This window comes from Hyperoodon ampullatus, assembly GCF_949752795.1.
Source record: "Hyperoodon ampullatus genome assembly, chromosome: 12".
Classification (NCBI taxonomy): Eukaryota; Metazoa; Chordata; class Mammalia; order Artiodactyla; family Ziphiidae; genus Hyperoodon; species Hyperoodon ampullatus.
In genome coordinates, this window is record NC_136925.1 from 7,019,598 (window position 1) to 7,044,928 (window position 25,331).

At 37.1% G+C, this 25,331-nt stretch overlaps 1 protein-coding gene across 2 annotated transcripts in view; it reads left to right on the plus strand.

Moving 5' to 3' along the window:
- The window catches only part of TMEM30A (transmembrane protein 30A), a gene marked incomplete at both ends in the record, with an annotated part of 42,616 nt that extends 22,202 nt beyond the window's left edge, over nt 1-20,414 (plus strand). The window contains 6 exons of one of the 2 annotated variants that reach the window (XM_079716573.1): nt 2,988-3,095; nt 5,461-5,568; nt 9,880-9,967; nt 11,032-11,178; nt 11,853-12,059; nt 20,221-20,414. In XM_079716573.1, the coding sequence (XP_079572699.1) occupies nt 2,988-3,095; nt 5,461-5,568; nt 9,880-9,967; nt 11,032-11,178; nt 11,853-12,059; nt 20,221-20,414 (852 nt within the window). The remainder of the gene's footprint in view (nt 1-2,987; nt 3,096-5,460; nt 5,569-9,879; nt 9,968-11,031; nt 11,179-11,852; nt 12,060-20,220) is intronic. The other variant, XM_079716574.1, reaches the window with a different exon arrangement.
- Nucleotides 20,415-25,331: the final 4,917 nt, after the last annotated feature.

The following is a 25,331-nucleotide window of genomic DNA, read 5'->3' on the forward strand; positions in this document are numbered from 1 at the left end:
TGAAAAGGGTGAAGACCCTTTTCCTGACTTGTATTGATAGATGGCTGCCTTCTCACTTTGTCCTCACGTAGCTGAGAGAGAGAGAGAGAGAGAGAGAGAGAGAGAGAGCACATGAGCGCAAGCACGCTCTGGTCTTTCTTCTTCACCTTAGGAGGATACTAGTCGTATCATGGAGGCCCTACCTTCATGACCTCATCTGAACCTAATCCAGGGACTTCCCTGGTGGCGCACTGGTTAAGAATCCACCTGCCAATACAGGGGACACAGGTTCAATCCTTGGTCCAGGAAGATCCCACATGCCGCGGAGCAACTGAGCCTGTGCGCCACAACTATTGAGCCTGCACTCTGGAGCCCTCGAGCCACAGCTACTGGGCCCGCACGCTACAACTACTGAAGCCCTCATGCTCTAGAGCCTGCACTCCGCAACTCTTGAGCCCATGCATCTCAACTGCTGAAGCTCGTGTGCTCTAGAACCCACATGCTGCAACTACTGAAGCCTGCACGCCTAGAACCTGTGCTCCGCAGCAAGAGAAGCCACCGCAGTGAGTAGCCTGCGCACCTCAACGAAGAGTAGCCCCTGCACGCCGCAACTAGAGAAAGCCCGCGCTCCACGACAAAGACCTAACGCAGCCAAAAATATAAATAAAATTTAAAAGATAAATAAATAACCCTAATCCAATGTCCCCACCTCCAAATTAATCACATTGGGAATTAGGGCTTCAACATATGAATTTTGGGGGGACATAAACCTTTAGTCCATAGTACACAGATGGCAAGTAAACAAGTGAAAGATGCTTGACATGATCATTAGGGAATTGCAAATTAAAACAACAGTGAGATGCCACTACACACCTATTAGTGAAAACCCAAAACGTCAACACCACCACATGCTGGAGAGGTTGTGGAGCAACAGGAACTCATTCATTGCCAGTGGGAATGCAAAGTGGTGCAGTCACTTTGGAAGACAGTTTGGCAGACTCTTACAAAACTAAGCATACTCTTACCATGAAATCCACCATTTCTACTCCTTGTTGTTTACGTAAATGGGCTGAAAACTTAGGTCCACACAAAAACCTGCATGTGGATGTTTATAGCAGTTTTACTTGTACTTGCCAAAACTTGGAAACAACCAAGATATCCTTCAGCAGGTGAATGGATAAATAATCTGTGGTGGACCAAGAAAATGGAATAATCTTTAATGCTAAAAAGAAATGTGCTGTCAAGCCATGAAAAGACAGTGAGGAACCTTAAATGCATATTCCTAAGTGAAAAAGGTAAATCCGAAAAGACTACATACTTTATGATGCCAATTATGTGACATTCTGGAAAAGGCAGAAGATCCACGGTTGTCAGGGCTTAGCGATAAGGGAGGAATGAATAAACAGAGTACAGAGGATTTTTTTTAGGCAGTGCAACTATTCTGTGTGCTACTGTGATGGTGTATATACGTCATTATACCCTTGTCAAAACCCATGGAATGTACAACACCTAGAGTGAATCTTAAGGTAAACCACTGCCTTTGGGTGATAATGATGTGTCATTGTAGGGTCATCACTGGTAGCAAATGTATTACTCTTGTGAGGGCTACTGATAATCAAGGAGACTGTGTATGTGTAGGTCCAGGGAGTCTATGGGAACTCTGTAGTTTGCACTCAGTTTTGCTGTGAACCTCAAACCACTCTAAAAAATGAAATCTATTTAAAAAATTCGTATAATGGAAAAAGTTTTCTCATTTTAGCTATCAGGTCAGGCCTTCTGACAACAGCTGGTGTACTGCAATTCAGTTCTGACACTGACCACCTGAGTTAGTGTCAGACTCCACAGGTGTAAGGGCATGGTCCCCAACCATATGCTTCAGTACCACTCGGACACCAGCTGTGAGTCAGGGCCCCAGGCCACCCATACTTCTGGCCAACTAGCTACAAATCCGGGAGTTCCCAAGCCCCCCTCCCCGAGACTGCCCTCACTTCAGATGCCAGTTGCAAGTTCAGAGATCTCCAGGCCACTTGCATTTCTGACCAACTGCCTATAAACATGGGAGGTTACTGTAACTTCTCTCAGGTTCCATAATTTGCGGGAATGACTCAGAACTCAGGGAAGTGCTAGACTTACAATTATAGTTTTATCATAAATCATATAAACTAGGATCAGCTAAATGAAGAGACACATTTGGCAAGGTCTGGGAGAGTCTTGGATATAGAGCTTCGTGCCCTCTCCCTGTAGAATCAGGGCACATTGATGGGTTAACCAACCCGGGAGCTCACCTGTGGTGGCCAGAGTTTTTATTGGAATTCCACGATGAAGGCATGATTGATTAAACATTGGCCACATGATTGAACTAAATTTCCAGGCTTCTCCCTCCTTCCAGAGTTCGGGCTGGTCCAGAGTCCCTAATCACATCTAGTCTTTCCCGTGACCAGCCCTCACCTGAGCCATCTCCTTAGCATAAACTCCAGGGTGACTCAAGGGGCTTATCAAAAACAAATACACTCTTATCACCAGGGGAATTTTAAGGGATTTAGAGGCTCCCTGCCGGGAACCCAGGAGAAAGATAAGACAGATTCTTAATTATCCAACACCAGGTTTTAAAGAAATGGTAGCCCTTGAGAAACCTGGTAGTTTTTTGTTTGTGTGTTTGCTTTTTTAACTTGAAAATGTGCCATGGAAAGCTGAGATGATGGAAAAGTTGTTTAGACTTTATAGTTATTGAAATCTTTGTACATCATGCAGTTTGAATTTTATATTTATGATTTTATGCATAAATGTATTTCTTTTGATAAAAAGGAGAGATGAGCCAGTAGGATGACATAGGACCCTTTCCAGTTTGTACACCTCACACTGTCAAAATAAACAGACGACCTTATAAAAAGTTTTTTTCTGGGCTGTTATTGCTCCATCAGACTCATTTTTCCCTCTGACAGCAAATTATTTCAGAGTGTATCCACTTTCTCCAAGGAGGTGTGCTTAGTTATATTTTTCTCTTGCAGATTGATTATACCGGAACAGATCCTTCCAGTCCCTGCAATAAATGTTTGTCTTCGAATGTGACACCTTGTATTTGTACCATTAACTTCACACTGGAACAGTCATTTGAGGTCTGTATTCCCAAGTAGTGTTTTAGAAAAGCCATGCTTTAAAAAATATTGATATTGTATTAAATTTTTTTTTTACTAGTTATTTTCTTCTTGTTGATATGTTGCTTTAATTTATTGGGAATCTATACACTTTTGAGGAAGATTGTTTTGTTTTGCTATTGGATTATGCTGTCTGATAATTAAATACATTAATTTAATAGTCTATTGTAGTTAGTAGTTTAAATTTAAAACATCCTTTTTCTGGAAAATTTTATAACTGTACAAAAATTTTTTTTGTATCAAGTTTCTATCTACATCTACTTGTATTTTAAAAATTATTGCTCAAACTGTTTTGCCTACTTTTAATACTATAATTTTTACTTTGGAAAATAAATACTAATTCACCCATTATTTAATTGCATTATTTTTTCATCAGATATGATACTTTAACATAAATGCAAACACTTAGTAAAACCTTATTGACAAGCAGTTAGAATACCATACGTGTGTGTGTGTGTGTGTGTGTGTGTGTGTGTGTGTGTGCTCTGTGTGTCTTTTGCATTCACACTTACCTGTCATTCTTCTTGGAAACTGAGCAGATGCTAAAGGACACAAAGATTCAGAAACAGGCATGACAAGACCCGTTTGTGTTCTCCTTTACCTGAAAATTGAGCTTTAAAAAATTATTGTTTTATTCTTCAGGGAGCAAAACTGCTTTAATACATGCCAACTTTTTAGATTTTTGTAGCTATGCTTTAGATTTTCTTAAAGGTCGTGATGACTTTTGAGGTCCCTAGTAGATGGTTGCCATCTAGTCGTTATGGATGCTGTTGCCCTGAGATAGTGGACTGTAATGCTCCCTTTTTAAAAAATATGAAAATAAATTAGGGAGAAGACAGGAATTTAATTATTTTGTTTTGGCAGAAATAACATATAACTTTAAAACATCATAAAAATTTGATTTTTTATGTGATGGACAAACTATAAAGATGCATTAAGTTCTGCTTTTGTCAGAACAGGCAGAATTAAAGACATGGAAGAGACTTGTAATGATTTAGAAGCTCCACTAGTTTCTTCCCCCATACAAAAACATTTAGCATTTCAGAACTTTTCTTCTGCAGAGGTGATCATCCTCAGATTCATTCTTTTGTGGGCTCTGTGTTCCTTTACAAGCCCAAGCTGAATTAGACTAAAGCCTTTTCAGAGAACAAAAAACCAACCAACCAAATAAATAAATGAAAGATTTCTATGTAAGTGTTTTCTTTATAAGGAATGAGAAAGTTTGCATATTTTGACATTTGAAAATCAAGCTTTAAATAAATGATTGTGTATATGAAAACAGCAAATCAAATAAAGCAAAATGTTATTGAATTCCTTTTTTTTTTCTGAATTCCTTTTAATTGAGTATAAGGTTATAGACAATGGAGGTAGCAACCAGAAAGGAGAAAATAACTGATGTTTTTGCCACCTCTAAAAATCTTAGTCATTCAAGATGACTTCATAACATCTTCTAAATAGTTACAATGTATGTAGTTTACCCTTATTTCTCAGGTTATTTCCAAGTTGACTCCACTGAATACATTAAAGTACTTTTCTTGATTATTATAAAATGACTCATTATCTTAGATACTTTACTAATTATTAATTTGTTCATTACTAATATTATATAGTATCCTACTGAGAAATTTACTATGTCCCAATTCAAGTTCAAAATTTATTTTGGGCAGTAAATGAAAGCTTGAAAGCATTATTCCTTTGAAAAGTTGATGCTAATTGGATGAAGACCAATCTGAATTAGAGAAGATTTAAAATTGAAAGTAGGGACTTCCCTGGCGGTCCAGTGGTTAAGACTTTGCCTTTCAATGCAGGGGGTGCAGGTTTGATCCCTGGTCGGGGAACTAAGATCCCACATGCCTCATGGCCAAAAAACCAAAACATAAAATAGAAGCAGTATTGTAACAAATTCAGTAAAGACTTTAAAAATGGTCCACATCAAAAAAAAAATCTTTTAAAAAATAAATAAGTAAAACTGAAAGTAGATCAGACTAGGCTAATAGATTCCTTAAGAGCTTTTTTGTTTGTTTGTTTGTTTTAATGTAAATAGACGTCTTTGAGGTCTTTCAGAGTATTTTCAAAGTTGACTTTTGGATTTTTGACCTTATTTTATTTGATTCTTTAACATTATTTGATTTGGTTTGATTGTTTAACCTTATTTACAATTTGTACCATTTTAGATTGCTAAGTACTGGTAGAATTCACCCCAGTAACTGTTTTAAGTTATCACAAATTCTAAACTAGTGCAAGTTACATAGCTTTTATGTATGCATGAAACAACTTCATACTTAATAGTTTTATATGAACATTTTTTCCCTTTCTGTTTCTCTAGGGCAACGTGTTTATGTATTATGGACTGTCTAATTTCTATCAAAACCATCGTCGTTATGTGAAATCTCGAGATGATAGTCAACTAAATGGAGATCCTAGTGCTTTACTTGTAAGTAAAATGATGGAACATGAAACTACGGTGTCTAAGAACTAAGAACATGTGGTAATTGTTCAATTAGAAATGTTAAATTTAATAATGTTAGATGAAATTAAAGTGTTGTTTGACATTTTTAGTTTGTTTAGTGAAGGTTTTTAGTTAAAATATTTTCTCCTGCAATTTGCACAGATCAATGATTTCTTGCATCCAGAGGACACGTTACAACTTGCTTGTTTCTGGTAGTATCATTGGGATTTTTGCTTTGTTAATCTGTTTGTAATGGAATTTTGATGAGTCTAGCATTCTGGGAATATAATTTGTTCTGTTTGAGTTTACTCATTATTATTACAGTGGGTAGGAATATGTAAATAAGCTACTTTTAATTTCAGAGATTGTGGTTTAGAATTGAACATGTATGTTCTTTGCTTTTTACCTTGTGGGGAGCCCGAGTAGTAAAGTCCAAAGGGTGTGGGTTACTGAAAAACTGTCTGAGGAGCTTTTTGAAAATACAGATTCCAGGATTCTCCTAAGTCTCATATGTCTGTGTCTACAGGGGTGGAGCTCTAAAATATCTATTTTTAACAAGATCCCCTTCTGTTGCTCAGCCTGGTTTGGGAATCTGTGGACTAGAGGATCTTAGTTTCCTGACTGTTGTTCAGCTTCTCATAATAGTGGTTGGTGCCCAAGTATTTTATATTATTGCTGCCAATGCAGCAAACCTTTAGCAATTCAAGTATCCCTTAGAAACAGTGACACTCTTAGAATGCAATTTAGGACCGTACTGGGACCAGAATGGTCCTGGTAAACGTAAAGTTACTCTAGGTTATCCTTCCTGGTTTTATTGCTATTTCCTGATGTTTGGGATCTTAAGAAATAATAAATCTATTTAAAGATCCTGGTTAGGTCTGCAATATCTTGTAGTCCATGTGGGATCCAACTTTAAGGACTCAAGTCCAGAGAAGGTGAAGTTCTGTGAGACACACCAAGTTGATGAGACACACCAAGAATTTGTTGATTGGGATCATAGACTGGGTGTGTTGAAAGACCTAGAAGTGGTGGTTGATTTACAGTTCTTTTATATAGATACACACTCTCTTCACTGAGGGCAAAAGAAGCTGAGATTCTTTTCTTCCAAACCTCAAGCAGAGCTTTTAGACTAAACCTAAGGATTGATGAATTTTTTCTGTAAAGGGCCAATAGTAAACATTTTCAGCTTTGCAGGTTATATAGTCTATTGCAGCTACTCACCTCTGCCATTATAGAATGAATGCAGCCATGGAGAATACTTAAGTGAATAGGTAGCTGTGTTCCAATAAATCTTTATTTACAAAAACAGGTGCTGGGCTGGATTTGGCCTGCAGGCTGTCATTTATCGATCCCTGGACTAGACCAAAATATATGACTTTAAGACCAGGTGGCTTTCAAAAATTTTAAAGATGTTAAGAACAGACAGATTGAAGTTCAAGTAACTTAACATTGTATATAAGGCCCTTCACAATCTGATGTCAGCCTACCACTTCTGCCTCATTGATTTTATATTCTATCCTTAATGTACCTTTGGCTTGGCTGCCCTGAGCCATATATGCTGTTCCCTAACCATGCCTGGTGATGCAGGTAATCTGCCCATTTGGGCATTTCCATTTCATTTGTCTAGAATGTGGTTTTTACTCTTTCCCTGGAGGTCCTCTCACCTCAGGCCTGCTGTTTACTTTAGGGTCTTTGAATGCAAAATAACTTCTTTACATATTTACTTCATTCATACCCTGTTCCAAGTCACTTCTCACTTTACTTAACAAACTGCCTCCCCATATCATCTACTCTTGCTCTTCCTTTCCAGGCCATTTTCTACAGAGCTGCTAGAGTGATCTTTTAAAAAAAGTAAATACCACTTCCCTGCTTAAAATCTTTCAGTGGTTTGTTTACTCAGGATGATCTGAGCTATGCATGACTCTCCAGTCTCATCATATGTCATTTTCTTTATTGCCATACTCTAACTACATTCCCTGTTTACCTTCTCAGAAGTATCAAGTTCCTTCTAAATGGTGTGTACTGTTCTCTCTGCTTAAAGCTCTCTTCGGCCTGCTCTTCACGTGGCTGTCTCCTACTTTCTTTAGGTCTTAACTTTCATGATACTACCTCCAGAGACAGTCTTCCCCTTATCTTCTGTCCTCCCAACTACACTGCAAGCCCATGAGAGCAGGGAGCATGACTTCCTTTAATCACCATATACCGAGTGCCTCTCCAGTACCTAGCACATGAAAGGCATTTAATAAATATATATGGAATGAATATAGACACCTTTATCATGGCTCTTATTTCATATTATAGTTGGTTGTATTTGAGTCTGTTTCCTAGATTACATTGTGAGCTGCTGAAAAGCAGGGACTTTTTTTTCATCTTTCCATTTCTAGCACCTTACATGGTACGTGGTACCTGTTAGGTACTCTTTATTAAATGGCTTTCCTAAACCAGTTACTGCAAAGTACCTAGCATTGCTTAGTTGAGTGCCTGATGCATAGGTAGTAAATATTTTCCTTTTTTTTAAAAAACTTCTTCAATAATTTAGTAGTTAGAAGATGGTTCTTTGGGACACCAGTCCACCGTCTTTTCTGTCTGCTGGTTTTCCAAATAAAGTTGCTATCCTTGCCTCCGTCCCCTCCAGAATGGTTTAGTGGTTAGAATATATTTGCCCCATTGAGAGTTTATTTACCTTATTTTTTTGAAATCAGTTTTCATCAAAACATTCAAATAGTAATAAGCCAGTTATACATTGTCTATCTTCATGGTCTTAGAATACTAACTTTCTGAATGTAGATGTCTTAGGGACCAAAAAGCTGAGAAGTCAAATATTAAAGAGACTTTATGAGATTCCCTGCCAGAATGTAGATACAAGTCAAGGTTGGTTATAATGGAATAGTCCTAAGAGGCCTAACTAGGTTCTAGTTAATTTCAAATCGAGACTGTCTTGGTTTGTTTATGTGTTGTGAGACATGGCTTAATGTGGCCTTGGAGTCGCAGAACAACTCAGATGTATACCTAATATCAGACTTGGTAGAATCTCTGGATTAATTCTACAGCTTCCACGTTTCCTTGAAATCTTCAATAGGGACTAAGGCAAAACCAAATCTGGAGGACAGGTGAAGTGCTGTTTGCCTTGCCAACATTTTTGTTTTCTTTATACCTGGGTGCACAATTTAGAGAAGATTGGTATATTCTAGGAATCTGCATTAGACTTTTCCTTCCTCCCTCCCTCCCTTCCAAATTACAAAATTTGAAATTATCTACTTGAACATGTTAATTTTATAAGTGAAGTGCAGATAAATCAAGGGACTTGTGCAAAGTCACATAGTACATAGCTGGAACTAGAAGCTCAGGTCTTTTTTTTTTTTCTTTTTAATATTTATTTATTTGGCTGTGCTGGGTCTTAGTTGCAGCATGCGGGATCTTTGTTTTTTTTAGTTGCAACATGTGGGATCATTTTTAGTTGCGGCGTGCGGGATCTTTAGTTGTGGCATGCGGGCTCTTAGTTGTGGCATGCAGGAGGGATCTAGTTCCCTGACCAGGGATCAAACCCTGATCGCCTGCATTGGGAGCCCAGAGTCTTAACCACTGCACCACCAGGGAAGTCCTGAAGCTCCAGTCTTCTTACTTCCAGTTTAAGATTCCTTTCATTCTGTTACAGCTGGATTGACAGTAGACGGCTTCTTAGTTTTTCTTATGTAGAAAACAGTTTGTAGTTATGATTTCTGTGTTGATATGAAAAAATTTTTAAATGTCAGTTTGGGGGCTTCCCTGGTGGCGCAGTGGTTGGGAGTCCGCTTGCCAACGTAGGGGACACGGGTTCACACCCTACTCTGGGAAGATCCCACATGCCATGGAGCAACTAAGCCTGTGAGCCACAACTACTGAGCCCGTGTTCCACAACAAGAGGAGCCACTGCAGTAAGAAGCCTGTGCACCGCAATGAAGAGTAGCCCCCGCTGGCTGCAACTAGAGAGAGCCTGTGCACAGCAACAAAGACCCAACGCAGCCTAAAATAAAATAAATAAAATAAATAAATTTATAAAAAGAAAAAAAGTCAATTTGACATATACCTATATGACAATATGTGCAAAGAAAGTCTATAATGCAGTAATGTTAAGGAATATATTTTGAGTAATTAAATGTGGTATTATTTATAGTCTGTTTATAATATAGGCATTTTATATGCATTGCGAATGAGAAACATGTAGAGATTGAATTTTTAATCAGTAATTAGGACTAACTCATAGTTCTCCCCAAGGCCTGGGTAATAACTTCTCTCTTCTTTCCTTCTAAATATCAGAATCCCAGTAAGGAGTGTGAGCCTTATCGAAGAAATGAAGACAAACCAATTGCCCCTTGTGGAGCTATTGCCAACAGCATGTTTAATGGTATGAGACAGAGATGAACAAAGATTATATATATATATATATATATATATATTATACTGTAGTTAGGAATATTTGTATAATCTTTCAGAAACATGAATGAAATTGAGAAATTCAACAGCTTTAAGATAAATATGTGAATTAGTTATTTAGTGGGGTATTATAATGCTTTATGACTTTCTTTTGTGAATTGTTATATTTTAAGAATGAATTTCTGTCTCTGGGAAGAAAGAAGCAGGGACATTCTGCTAACTTACTATTTCATACATGATAAAATAAATGCCAGGCTACCTTTACCAACAACTTTGACTATTTATACCATTAAAAAGGGGCTACAGTTGATCATTTAGAGCAGCACTGTCTGATATGAATGTAATGTGAACCATAAATGTGAGACGTGTATAATTTTAAGCTTTCTGGTAGTCACATTAAAAACAATAAAAAAGAAACAAGTGAAATTAATTTTCATTATATTTTATTAAACTCAATATGCCCCATATATTGTCATTTCAGCAGGTAAGTGATATTCAGTATATAAAAGTTATTAGTGAGATATTTAATATACTAATTTTTATACTAAATCTTTGATGTCTGATGTACATTATATCCTTACAAAACGTAGTCATTTGGACCAGCCATAATTTCAGGGGCTCTGTAGCCATATAGCTAGTGATTACCAGATTGGACAGTGCAGAGAGAGAAATTGATAAGCCAGAAGCTATTTAGCAGTGCTTTTTTTTTTTTTTTTAAAGAATAGAAGGAGAGGCAGATGTACCTTGCAAATTGTTTTATTGGGGTTAATATTAAAACATTTGACCATATCACATATCAGCTAGCCATGTGGGAAAATGACCTGGAACTATTGAGGGAAGGCAGGTTCATCTAGGATTATAAAGTTACCATAGTTAATTCACATGTAAATAATCAAGAGCAAATGCTCATCATGTGCCTGCTTCGTTACAACCACTTTGGGGGGCAAGCACCAGATCCTCATTTCTCGTGGAATAAAGCTGGTACTATGGATTTTCAGTAGATGTTTAGCAGCATCTTCCTTTTCTTGTGTTTAGATACACTAGATCTGTTTCTGGTTGGCAATGAATCTGATCCTACACCTATTCCTTTGAAAAAGAGAGGTATTGCTTGGTGGACAGATAAAAATGTGAAATTCAGAAATCCCCCTGGAGCAGGCATTCCCCTAGAAGAACGATTCAAAGGTAAAATATTACTAATATCCCTTAAAACATAAGCTAGGCGTTTTAATGAAGTACCTAAAATTTTCTGTCTTTAGAATCTTAAAAAAGTTTATGCTTTTTAAAAAACAACTTTTCTTAACTTGTTGTCAAGTTAGGTAAAATATGTAGTATCTTCTAATGTACTGAAATTCTAAAGGAAACGTAGTATACTTTTAATCTTGAATTTCTCTGGTATTTCCTTGTAAGCGTTTCAGCCATAATCTTTTAAAATTGTGACAAAGTTTATTTTAAACAAGTATTTATTTGTTTATTTATTTTAATTATTAATAGTTATAAGTCCAAATTTCTTTTTGTTTCTATGCCTCCTTGATTTCACAATGTAATGTTTCTTACCATTATATCTTTGTATTAAGTCATTTGCTTTTTGCAATATACACAATAGCCTACTTTTAGTATTCTCTTAATTGAGATATCAATCAAATCTTTGTAATTATTTGTTAAGTTTTTATGTGAAGAATTGGTTTCTCTTTCGATTTTAAGACTTCCTTAGAATAGGAATATATTTCTACTTTTGAACATAAGGAAAATATTCATATTGTATATCTTTGTTTTATTAGAGTGTGAATTTTCAGTGAAACTCTCAATAGAATTGAATGCCTTGTCTCCCCACCCCACACCGATCTCTCCTTTTTAAGGCACAACAAAGCCAGTAAACTGGGTTGAACCAGTATACATGCTGGATCCTGACGAAGATAATAGTGGGTTCGTAAATGAGGATTTTATTGTTTGGATGCGTACTGCAGCATTACCTACTTTTCGTAAGTTGTATCGTCTTATAGAGAGGAAAAATGATTTACATCCGACATTACCAGCTGGACGATACTATTTGAATATCACATACAGTATCCTTTTTTGGCCATGTGCACAGATGCAAAGAATTTGAAAGGAGTGTAGTCCAACCTTGTCTCAGTTATGTGGCATACTATTTTGTGTTTTAGTTTTGCTCTCTGCATTTTTATGAGTATGTGTGTATGTATGAGAAAGTCTCTTTTAACTTGTTTCTTCCAAAAATGCCTTTAATTTTTAAATACTTTGTACTAGAGTTCAAGCATCTTATTTGGTAAAATTATTTAAAATGTAGGTGCTAAATTTATTAATAAGTTAGATATTTTTACAAGAGAGATTGTAATTCAGCTTAATGCAAAGGCTAGTACTCACTTAGTAAATCTAAGTGTTGGTGGTACTGGGCTGTTTTAATCTATATTTTTTTAGATAATAAAAATCAGCAAATTTGTTAGTTCATATCAACATAATTATTTATAATTGTTGCTCTGTTTACAGTATCAAAACATTTTTATCATTAGCTGTATTGTTCCACCTTGATAATTTAGGCATACTTTTCAGTGCTGATAAATATCATTAATTTCACCCTGACTATATGTCAATGTTATACTAAGTACTTTCCATGTATTATTTTATTTATTTCAAGCATTGTGAGGCAGGTATCATCTCCATGTTATAGACAAGAATATAGGAACACAGAGCATTTAAGTAACTTAACTGAGATTACACAGGTGATAGAAGATTCAGGGTTCATAATCAAGCTGTGTTGACTTTACCATCAACCATCACTGTAGGCTGCATCCCTAGCTGGTTCACTCAAATAGTCAGACCAGTCCATATTGGCCTGGATGCAAAGTCTTTCCTAAGCCAGAAATATTGGGCACTAACTTTTATGCTCAACAAAATCCTTATATCTTTTCATTTCCAACCCACTGCTTGTATATATAATGAATGAAAAAATTTCAAATATTAGCATGTGTGCTGATGATCTTACATTTTTGATTTTTCATAACCCAAATTAGCTATAAGTATATAGTTTTAGCTTTATAATGGATTAATAAATGGTTAAGTTAATAGACCTAATTTCAAAATAAAAACCTATTTGTAGGCTTAGTCTTTTGATTTTGCACCTCAGTAGACAACTGAACATGACCTGATAGTGACAGACTGAAAGTGACCAAGTGCTTGAAACTAGGCCTACATAGCAGAAATTTTAGACAGACAGACCCAGTTTAGGTGCTGGTAGAAAGAACATTGTCTTAAGGCTATGGCCAAAGTAGAGGGCAACCTGTAGCCTATAGCACAATAAAGGGAAGTCTTTGGAGCACTCGGGAATTCTTTGTTGACAGATAATTTGCACCAAGAGAACTTTTAGGAGGAATGCAGACTATTTGAAAATCAATAAGACAGGAATTTGACCTGCAGAACATTAAGGGTTAATTATCAAAATCGGGTATAAGGTGGGAACTAGGTATTAGAATCAAGGCAGAAGCCCACTTTTTAGGGTTGCGATATAGAGAGACTAGCATGGGTGATTTGATACCACATCCCATAGAGTGTTGGGTCAGTTAGAGCTCTTACAATCATTCCTGGCTCAGGTTGGGATTGATTTAAGAACTAGTAGAGCTGAGCCTGCCATTGGAGTCACAGCCGGGCTGGGGTGTCATCTGCCGGGCTGGGGAGCTCCGGAAGCTGGAGAAACAGATGGGAACTAACACTTGATTCAAAAGATGCTTTTGAAAAAGTTGTAAACCTTTTGCACAGGGACTTAGTTCTGTCTTCTTCTCTTCCCTAACTCTTGCCAAAATCCTAGCACTGGTCCATGTAGGTAGCTCATACAACATGTTGGTGTCCCATTTCTCAAATTTGTTTAAGTATCCACCCTTCAATTCCACTCTGTTTTAGTCATCAATCCTGTGTCACACCGTGAGTTTCACCATTGCTCCAAATCAGCAATGTAAAACTTCATTGTCATGCTTTTCGACCTTGTGCTGAGTCCTCCCATACTCTTATAACTACATTCTTGCTACATGTGCTCTTTGAGCTCATAGAGACCCCTAATCTCTTCATTCTTCCTTTTTCTTCTGGTCTGTCAAGCTCTTTTTCCTCTATGGGTTTCATTGCTATTTATCTGAAATATATTTTCACATTACAGACCTTTTACCCCTCCTGTGTAATGAGAACAGAAATATCTAAGAAATGAGAAATTATATAACCCTTAACTTTAGTTGTTTTTGCTTGTAAACTATATTGGCTTTTATTTTTTTATTTTTCCTATTTATTTATTTATTTTCTTATTAGTCATCCATTTTATACACATCAGTGTATACATGTCAATCCCAATCTCCCAATACATCACACCACCCCCACCCCCTGCCGCTTTTCCCCCTTGGTGTCCATACGTTTGTTCTCTGCATCTGTGTCTCTATTTCTGTTCTGCAAACCAGTTCATCTGTACCATTTTCTAGGTTCCACATATATACGTTAATATACGATATTTGTTTTTTTCTTTCTGACTTACTTCACTCTGTATGATAGTCTCTAGATCCATCTATGTCACTACAAATGACCCAATTTTGTTCCTTTTCATGGATGAGTAATATTCCATTGTATATATGTACCACATCTTCTTTATCCATTCATCTGTCGATGGGCATTTAGGTTGCTTCCACGACCTGGCTATTGTAAATAGTGCTGCAGTGAACATTGAGGTGCATGTGTCTTTTTGAATTATGGTTTTCTCAGGGTATATGCCCAGTAGTGGGACTGCTGGGTCATATGGTAATTCTATTTTTAGCCCTTTAAGGAACCTCCATACTGTTCTCCATAGTGGCTGTATCAATTTACATTCCCACCAACAGTTCAAGAGGGTTCTCTTTTCTCCACACCCTCTCCAGCATTTGTTGTTTGTAGATTTTCTGATGATGGCCATTCTAACTGGTGTGACCTGATACCTCATTGTAGTTTTGATTTGCATTTCTCTAATAATTAGTGATGTTGAGCAGCTTTTCATGTGCTTCTTGGCCATCTGTATGTCTTCTTTGGAGAAATGTCTATTTAGTTCTTCTGCCCATTTTTGGATTGGGTTGTTTGTTTTTTAATATTGAGCTGCCTGAGCTGTTTATATAGTTTGGAGATTAATCCTTTGTCCGATGATTCATTTGCAAATATTTTCTCCCATTCTGAGGGTTGTCTTTTCGTCTTGCTTATGGTTTCCTTTGCTGTGCAAAAGCTTTTAAGTTTCATTAGGTCCCATTTGTTTATTTTTGTTTTTATTTCCATTTCTCTAGGAGGTGGGTCAAAAAATATCTTGCTGTGATTTATGTTAAAGAGTGTTCTTCCTATGTTTTCCTCTAAGAGTTTTATAGTGCCCGGTCTTACATTTAGGTCTCTAATCCATTTTGAGTTTATTTTTGTGTATGGTGTTAGGGAGTGTTCTAATTTCATTCTTTTACATGTAGCTGTCCAGTTTTCCCAGCACCACTTATTGAAGAGACTGTCTTTTCTCCACTGTATATCCTTGCCTCCTTTGTCATAGATTAGTTGACCATAGGTGTGTGGGTTTATCTCTGGGCTGTCTATCCTGTTCCATTGATCTATATTTCTGTTTTTGTGCCAGTACCATATTGTCTTGATGACTGTACCTTTGTATAGTCTGAAGTCAGGGAGTCTGATTCCTCCAGCTTTGTTTTTGTTGTTGTTGTTGTTTTTTTGCATTACGCGGGCCTCTCATTGCTGTGGCCTCTCCCGCCGCGGAGCACAGGCTCTGGACGCGCAGGCTCAGCAGCCATGGCTCATGGGCCCAGCCGCTCCGCGGCATGTGGGATCTTCCCGGACCGGGGCACGAACCCGTGTCCCCTGCATCGGCAGGCGGACTCTCAACCACTGCGCCACCAGGGAAGCCCCAGCTTCGTTTTTTTCCCTCAAGACTGCTGTGGCTATTTGGGGTCTTTTGTGTCTCCATTACAAATTTTAAGATTTTTTGTTCTAGTTCTGTAAAAAATGCCATTGGTAATTTGATAGGGATTTCATTGAATCTGTAGATTGCTTTGGGTAGTCATTTTCACAATATTGATTCTTCCAATCCAAGAACATGGTATATCTCTCCATATGTTGGTATCATCTTTAATTTCTTTCATCAGTGTCTTATAGTTTTCTGCATACAGGTCTTTTGTCTCCCTAGGTAGGCTTATTCCTAGGTATTTTATTCCTTTTGTTGCAATGGTAAATGGGAGTGTTTCCTTAATTTCTCTTTCAGATTTTTTTATCATTAATGTATAGGAATGCAAGAGATTTCTGTGCATTAATTTTGTGTCCTGCAACTTTACCAAATTCATTGATTAGCTCTAGTAGTTTCTGGTGGCATCTTTAGGATTCTCTATGTGTAGTGTCATATCATCTGCCAACAGTGACAGTTTTACTTCTTTTCCAATTGTATTCCTTTTATTTCTTTTTCATCCCAGATGCCATGGCTAGGACTTCCAAAACTATGTTGAATGATAGTGGTGAGAGTGGACATCCTTGTCTTGTTCCTGATCTTAGAGGAAATGCTTTCAGTTTTTCACCATTGAGAATGATGTTTGCTGTGGGTTTGTCATATATGGCCTTTATTATGTTGAAGTAGGTTCCCTCTATGCCCACTTTCTGGAGAGTTTTTATCATAAATTGGTGTTGAATTTTGTCAGAAGCTTTTTCTGTGACTACTGAGATGATCATATAGTTTTTCTCCTTCAATTTATTAATATGGTGTATCACATTGATTGATTTGCATATATTGAAGAATCCTTGCATTCCTGGAATAAACCCCACTTGATCATGGTGTATGATCCTTTTAATGTGTTGCTGGATTCTGTTTGCTAGTATTTTGTTGAGGATTTTTGCATCTATATTCATCAGTGATATTGGTCTGTAATTTTCTTTTTTTGTAGTATTTTTGTCTGGTTTTGGTATCAGGGTGATGGTGGCCTTATAGAATGAGTTTGGGAGTTTTCCTTCCTCTGCAATTTTTTGGAAGAGTTTGAGAAGGATGAGTGTTCTCTCTTCTCTAAATGTTTGATAGAATTCACCTGTGAAGCCATCTGGTCCTGGGCTTTTGTTTCTTGGAAGTTTTTTTTTTTTTTTTTTTTTGCGGTACGCAGGCCTCTCACTGTTGTGGCCTCTCCTGTTGCGGAGCACAGGCTCCGGGCGCGCAGGCTCAGTGGCCATGGCTCACGGGCCTAGCCGCTCCGCAGATGTGGGATCTTCCCAGACCGGGGCATGAACCCGTGTCCCCTGCATCGGCAGGCGGACTCTCAACCATTGCGCCACCAGGGAAGCCCTCTTGGAAGATTTTTAATCACAGTTTCAATTTCATTACTTGTGATTGGTCTGTTCATATTTTCTGTTTCTTCCTGGTTCAGTCTTGGAAGGTTATACATTTCTAAGAATTTGTCCATTTCTTCCAGGTTGTCCATTTTATTGGCATAGAGTTGCTTGTAGTAGTCTCTTAGGATGCTTTGTATTTCTGCAGTGTCTGTTGTAACTTCTTTTTCATGTCTAATTTTATTGATTTTAGTCCTCTCCCTCTTTTTCTTGATGAGTCTGGCTAATGGTTTATCAATTTTGTTTATCTTCTCAAAGAACCAGCTTTTAGTTTTATTGATCTTTGCTATTGTTTTCTGTTTCTATTTCATTTATTTCTGCTCTGATCTTTATGATTTCTTTGCATCTGCTAACTTTGGGTTTTGTTTGTTCTTCTTTCTCTAGTTCCTTTAGGTGTAAGGTTAGATTGTTTATTTGAGATTTTTCTTGTTTCTTGAGGTAGGCTTGTATAGCTATAAACTTCCCTCTTAGAACTCCTTTACTGCATCCCATAGGTTTTGGATAGTCGTGTTTTCATTGTCATTTGTCTCTAGGTATTTTTTGATTTCCTCTTTGATTTCTTCAGTGATCTTTGGTTATTTAGTAACGTATTGTTTAGCCTCCATGTGTTTGTGTATTTTACGTTTTTTTCCCTGTAATTGATTGCTAATCTCATAGCCTTGTGGTCAGAAAAGATGCTTGATATGATTTCAATTTTCTTAAATTTACTGAGGCTTGATTTGTGACCCAAGATGTGATATACCCTGGAGAATGTTCCATGTACACTTGAGAAGAAAGTGTAATCTGCTGTTTTTGGATGGAATGTCCTATAAATATCAATTAAATCTATCTGGTGTATTGTGTCATTTAAAGCTTGTGTTTCCTTATTAATTTTCTGTTTGGATGATCTGTCCATTGGTGTAAGTGACGTGTTAAAGTCCCCCACTATTATTGTGTTACTGTTGATTTCCTCTTTTAGAGCTGTTAGCAGTTGCCGTATGTATTGAGGTGCTCCTATGTTGGGTACATATATATTTATAATTGTTATATCTTCTTCTTGGATTGATCCCTTGATCATTATGTAGTGCCCTTCCTTGTCTCTTATAACATTCTTTATTTTAAAGTCTATTTTATGTGATATGAGTATTGCTACTCCAGCTTTCTTTTGATTTCCATTTGCATGGAGTATCTTTTTCCATCCCATCACCTTCAGTCTGTATGTGTCCCTAGGTCTGAATTGGGCCTCTTGTAGACAAAATATATATGGGTCTTATTTTTGTATCCATTCAGCAAGCCTGTGTCTTTTGGTTGGAGCATTTACTCCATTCACGTTAAGGTAGTTATTTATATGTATGTTCCTATTGCCATTTTCTTAATTGTTTTGGGCTTGATTTTGTAGGTCCTTTTCTTTTTTTTTTTTTTTAACACATCTCTTGAGTTTTATTAATTTTATTTATTTATTTTTGCTGTGTTGGGTCTTCATTTCTGTGCGAGGGCTTTCTCTAGTTGTGGCAAGCGGGGGCCACTCTTCATCGCGGTGCGCGGGCCTCTCACCATCGTGGCCTCTCTTGTTGCGGAGCACAGGCTCCAGATGCACAGGCTCAGTAGTTGTGGCTCACGGGCCTAGTTGCTCCGTGGCATGTGGGATCCTCCCAGACCAGGGCTCGAACCCGTGTCCCCTGCATTAGCAGGCAGATTCTCAACCACTGCACCACCAGGGAAGCCCTGTAGGTCCTTTTCTTCTCTTGTGTTTCCCACTTAGAGAAGTTCCTTTAGCATTTGTTATAGAGTGGTTTGGTGGTGCTGAATTCTCTTAGCTTTTGCTTGTCTGTAAAGCTTTTGATTTCTCCTTCGAATCTGAATGAGATCCTTGCTGGGTAGAGTAATCTTGGTTGTAGATTCTTCCCTTTCAGCACTTTAAGTATATTATGCCACTCCCTTCTGGCTTGTAGAGTTTCTGCTGAGAAATCAGCTGTTAACCTTATGGGAGTTCCCTTTTATGTTATTTGTCATTTTTCCCTTGCTGCTTTCAATAATTTTTCTTTGTCTTTAATTTTTGCCAATTTGATTACTATGTGTCTCGGCATGTTTCTCCTTGGGTTTATCCTGCCTGGGACTCTCTGTGCTTCCTGGATTTGGGTGGCTATTTCCTTTCCCATGTTAGGGAAGTTTTCAACTATAATTCTTCAAATATTTTTTTCGGGTCCTTTCTCTCTTCTCCTTCTGGGACCCCTGTAATGCAAATGTTGTTGCATTTAATGTTGTCCCAGAGGTCTCTTAGGCTGTCTTCATTTCTTTTCATTCTTTTTTCTTTATTCTGTTCCGCCACAGTGAATTCCACCATACTGTCTTCCAGGTCACTTATCTGTTCTTCTGCCTCAATTATTCTGCTATTGATTCCTTCCAGTGTATTTTTCATTTCAATTTTTGTATTGTTCATCTCTGTTTGTTTGTTCTTCAATTCTTCTAGATCTTTGTTAAACATTTCTTGCATCTTCTCAATCTTTGCCTCCATTCTTTTTCCGAGGTCCTGGATCATCTTCACTATCATTATTCTGAATGTTTTTTTGGAAGGTTGCCTATCTCCATTTAATTTAGTTGTTTTTCTGGGGTTTTATCTTGTTCCTTCATCTGGTACATAGCCCTCTGCCTTTTCATCTTGTCTCTACATTGGCTTTTACTACTAATATTTAATTTGTGAAATCAATCCTTTCGGATAATAATTATATAATTATTTTGTGATTCAGAACATATGAGTAAGGTGCCTGTGTATTGTAGAATTATACCAATGAATTACAAGCAATTAAATGCCAACTTTTAAAGTTGTATTTTAAAAATCAAGTAACTAGACACGGAAAAGTCTTCCTATACACTCTTCAGATTACCCTGTACATTCATTTGATGGACGAAAACGGATGATCTTGAGCACTATTTCATGGATGGGAGGAAAAAATCCATTTTTGGGGATTGCTTACATCGCTATTGGATCCATCTCCTTCCTTCTGGGAGTTGTACTGCTAGTAATTAATCATAAATATAGAAACAGTAGTAATACTGCTGACATTACCATTTAATTTTATATTTTGAAAACAAATTTACTGCATGTGCATCAAGGCCAGTCCTATTCAACCTAGCTTTCAAATGCTGATGTCTGGTTAGTATGTCATTTTTGAAGTTGGCACATAACTTTTTTTTTTAAAGCTGTCTTTGTCCTTTGCTTCTTCCTTATGGATGACTTATGAAAATATATGACGGGTATGAAACAGATTCGCTATATTGATCATGTCAACACTGTAACTGCTGAAATGGCATTCTGATGTTTCCTTTTTGTCGGGACAGGCCGTATGATGCATGGAGCCTCTTTCATGTGAAATGTGTCTGCTGCTTAAATGTTTATGCTGTGTTGATAATATTATATTGACATATGATACTGTATATGTGTGCCTATTGTGTGAAGAAAGGGATTACAAGATGTGTGAGTATAATGACTTGCTAACCCTTCAGGATTCATAGTTACAAAAAGATGAAGAAAGACCAAATATAAATAAAACACTTCATCCTTTTCACAGGTCGTGTGTAAAGGCTTAAAGTACCATCTTTGTTGAGGTGGTTCATGTATTCAGTTTATCCAGTACAGTTCTTTGTTAAGCTTAGATTTGATTTCAAAGGACCTATTTACCTGTCTAGAATAGGAATTAATGCTCATGGTAGGTCTCCGGTAGGAAGATTTAAAATTCCTCTGTCCATTTGGTTAAGATGTTGCAGTCAGGAAACCCATCTCACTTGATGTTTTTACATGTGACCATTTCCCTTGAAGCTCGCACTTCATAACGGATGAAAGAATATAGGTGAGATGGGAAAGCTTCTTGGCCGACCATTATCTTCTGCCTCAACTGTCAACCAGATGTAAATATTCAAAGGAGACTGTTTTCATTGTGGTATTTAACATTAAGAAATTTGCTTCAGCATTGGAAATACCTCAAGCTGTTTTTATTTTGCAGGTAAGTGTTTTGACTTAAGTACTAATATTATCTTGCAGAAATTTTGGAAAACAGTAACCTTCATTTCCTCTATATTTCATTCAATTTTTACATATAGGTCAAGGATGAATATGTATGCACATTCTCTTTAGTTAAGCCACCAATTGTTTTGGTTGGTTTTTCTAAGATGTACTTTAAAAAGAAGTTCTTTAAATTTCCTAATTAAGTTCTGGAGATTTTGGAGTATGTACATGATAAATTATACGTGCTTGAAGTTATTTTATTTTCTATTAACTGGAATTATTTTTAATATTCCTTATTGAATAAATGCTGTAATTTGTTTGCTATGGAACTTATTCTTGAATGTAAACTTATTTTTTCACATGCATGAAATGTATGTCTTAATCAGAGGTGGCTTAATTGCATTGAAATGGCTATTTTTTTTTAACTAAAATAACTCATATGTTTGTATAGAATAATGCCTGTTTGAATTCAGAGTTTGTAATGGTTTCCTTTGTTTATATTTTAAATCAAAAGTTCTGGGTAATGTATCAATTTTGATTAATATATGTTTTTTAAAAAAGAAACAAAAAATAATGTAATGGTTAATAGTAGAAATGTGCCACACTTCTTAAGTTTTGTATAATATGAAATTCAGTTAAAAGAACTTGTAGTTCATAATGACTTTCAACAGATAGAATATTACTTGCATGAAGTACTTAATGTATAATTGTCCTGAAATTTCTGAGTGCATAGGGTATTCATCGTGTAAAACTATTCTTTGTTTTATCAGTCCTTCAGAATATGGTTATTTATTCTGATAACTGACCCTCTTGCACATGGCAGTTTATTTTCTGGGGTATATCACTGGGGGAGAGGGCTTCTCCCAGTCTTTGCAGATTGAGTTTGTGCTGGTTAAGAAGGACTGCCGTCCTCCGTCTCTTTTTCTAACTGGGGGACCAGAGGTGCTGCTACAGAAAAGCTGAAGAGCTCTTCCAACACTTTCTCATCTGTGGTGAAGACAGAATCTTAAAATATATTTGGAGTTTTATCTATTTTACAAGTACATTGATGGCCTAAGTTCTCCCTTGTCTCCTGCCATTTGAGCTGTAAGTGATTCCTGTTGCTGAATATGAAGAATGTGGAACATTCATATGGCCTCTGTGACTGGTGGAAGGAAAACATTTCTTTCTTATGGGCTTTATGCTGATCTTTTGGAAACACTGATGTCATACTCAACTTTCAGAGAATCATATTGCATTTTAAGACAACTAGGTTAAGTAGAGGCATTGAAGAATGTACTAACTTGCAGGAAATATTTTGATATCTGAAGTTCCCAACTGAAGATATTATTTAATAAGTAAAAGCTAAGAAATTTCTTTGAAATCAGAAAGCAGTTTAAAAGTAAATTGGTAAAAATAACTGTACTACCTAATAGAAACTTACTCAATGAAGAGGAGAGTCAAGTCAAGTGAATATTATTTGTTTCTTGGTTACAGTACTTGTAACCTTGATTATATTGAAAGATAACTTTCTGTTAGTATGTTCTGTATTAATAAAAATGAACAAAATTAATTTTGCTATGTTCAGGTGTCTTGCTAAAATAACAGTGCCCCGGTGTTGTTGCTCATGTTTAGCACTAAATTGAGTCCAGATTTTAACATTTCCATGCCTAGATTTGATTGCCATATGTGAATATGTTAATCACTCTGATAGCATTAACTGCAGGATTTATGCATGTTACTGAGAAACATCTGTTCTTACCAAGAAGTGGTCAGATTATAACCTGTTACAAGCAGACAGGCTAAATTTGGTATTAGATCAAGGGAAATTTCTGGTAAATAGAAAATGAATCACTGGTAGAGAGACAATGATGATGAAAGTAATGAAGTGGGCAGGGACATAGGAAATGAAAAGCCAGACTAGCAAAGAGGAGCAGCTGAGTGGTAGGCGTAATGACTGCTGTTCAGCCCGATCGCCCCCGTCTCTATGGAAACACTGCCTTAGAAGTACTGCACGATCCTTTGTTGGTTAAGCTTCAAAGTTCTCTTCTTTGTGAACATGGTTAGTTTGAGGGGAGGGTGGAGGGAGTAAGGAAGCGCTGCTTCCAGAAGAATTTGGTGCACCAATGTTTGTTGTAGTCTTTGGATAATCTAGTAAAGTGTTTTAGAGCCCCTTTTTAGCCCATGCCCCATTCAATAAATGTAAAAATCATATTTCCCCTAATGTCATTTGAAATTTCAAAATAAATATCATTTAAAAATAAATATCATGTCTAAAATCAAATCACACCATGGTGACCTTATTTTCTTTTATATATGTAAAATTTGTCAAAGTAACATGTGTACACAGTTCAAAAAAATCTAAAGGCCTTATGATGAAAAACAGCAGTACCTGTCCCAACTTTCTGCCTTCTAGAGACAATTACTTTGCCTTCAAAAGTTGTTACTTTTGGTATTTATCTGAGTGTATCTAAATTATATGCCTGTTCTACTATTGCTTGATTTAACAGTTTTAGACATTATTGTCTTCTTGATAATATTACCTGATGATGTAGCTAACACACATACCTCCCCTTCTCCCATTAATAGTTATAATATTTAATAAACCATTAGCAGTTGTTTAATTATGACTTTAAAAATACTGTATACTTTAGAGCAAAGCACAGCACCAAGATTATGCTTTGTATGCTTTATTTTTCCTGGAATTAATAGTCACCCCACTTTTAACATCAACATAACTTTCTGGAAGCCTATCTTAAAGTTTTTCCAACTTTTCTATCAGGTCCACCCTGTTCTTATTGCTAGTCTTTTGAAGGTTTTTTGTCCCCAAATACCTGATAACCTGATTCCCTGTTTTTGCTAGAAAGGTCTATTCTGCATTTGTCCTTCTCTGCCAATCTGCACTGGTGATTTTTTCAGACAGCTACTCAGCCATTCCCTCACATTCCCTCTTTTTGTCACCCTCCTGTTTTGGATCTGCTGTTTCCTAGTTCACTCTTGTTTACTGGAGCTATTTTCAGTTTTTCACGTAGGTGACTTTCCTTGTATTTCTGGCTAATCTCAGCCATCTATCATGTATAAATGGACCCCCAAAACTCATTGAAAGCTCTTTGTTCACGGGCAGTGCTTGACAAGTGATGGCCTCAGTAGCACAGTGCTACTCAAAAATGCCACTGAGTGCATTATTTGTTCCTGTTCGCGATAAAATGCTTAGACAAGTAATAAATAGTTGGCAGGTCAGCAACGGTAGGTAGACTGAATTTTGGGAAGCACTGCATCAGGGAGTGACTGTCAGGGAGCCAGTCATTTGGCTGGAGGCCTTTTCTGTGGGGCTGTTCCGTTTCTCTGGGGAGAATTCTCTAGTCTTCTGCAGAAGGAAGGGGTTGAAAGAGGCTCTGTCTCTTACTGCTTTGAACTCCCTGCTTCTGCCTCGTCTTCCACCTCAGCTTCTGTTTTCCACGTCACATATTTCCGCTATACCTGTCCCTTTGCCTATGCCTTCCACCTACTTGTCTCCCATTACTTTCTCCAGATAAAAATGTTCTTGTCTTCTGCCTGTGGGAGACAGTGACCGAGGTGAGAGATTGTATTTGGCCGAGAGGGGTAGGGCAGCGATGGCAGGGAGCTGACCATTCTGTTGTATATAATTTTCAACTACTCATTTTCAGGCCTGTCCCTTGATTCCACTCTTTGCTATAAATTCTACTTTCAAGTCTGAGCTTCTCAGGGGTTTTAGAACCAATCAACATGCTTCTCACCGGTATCCATCCCCCTTGCAGTCCCTTTAGATTGTGGCTTCCTTGGTCCTGCTCAGCTATATCCCATCTGCTTTCTGTTTTCCAGAAATCTGTTGACATTGATTTTCTGTTTCTGTCTCCTCTTTGGTCGCCATCCTTTTGGGCTGTCTTTTAAAAAATGTTTTTTAGACTGTCATACAGTAAACTTTACTTTTTGTACTTGTAGTGTACAGTTCTGCGAATTTTAACACACGCATAGGTTTGTGTAACCA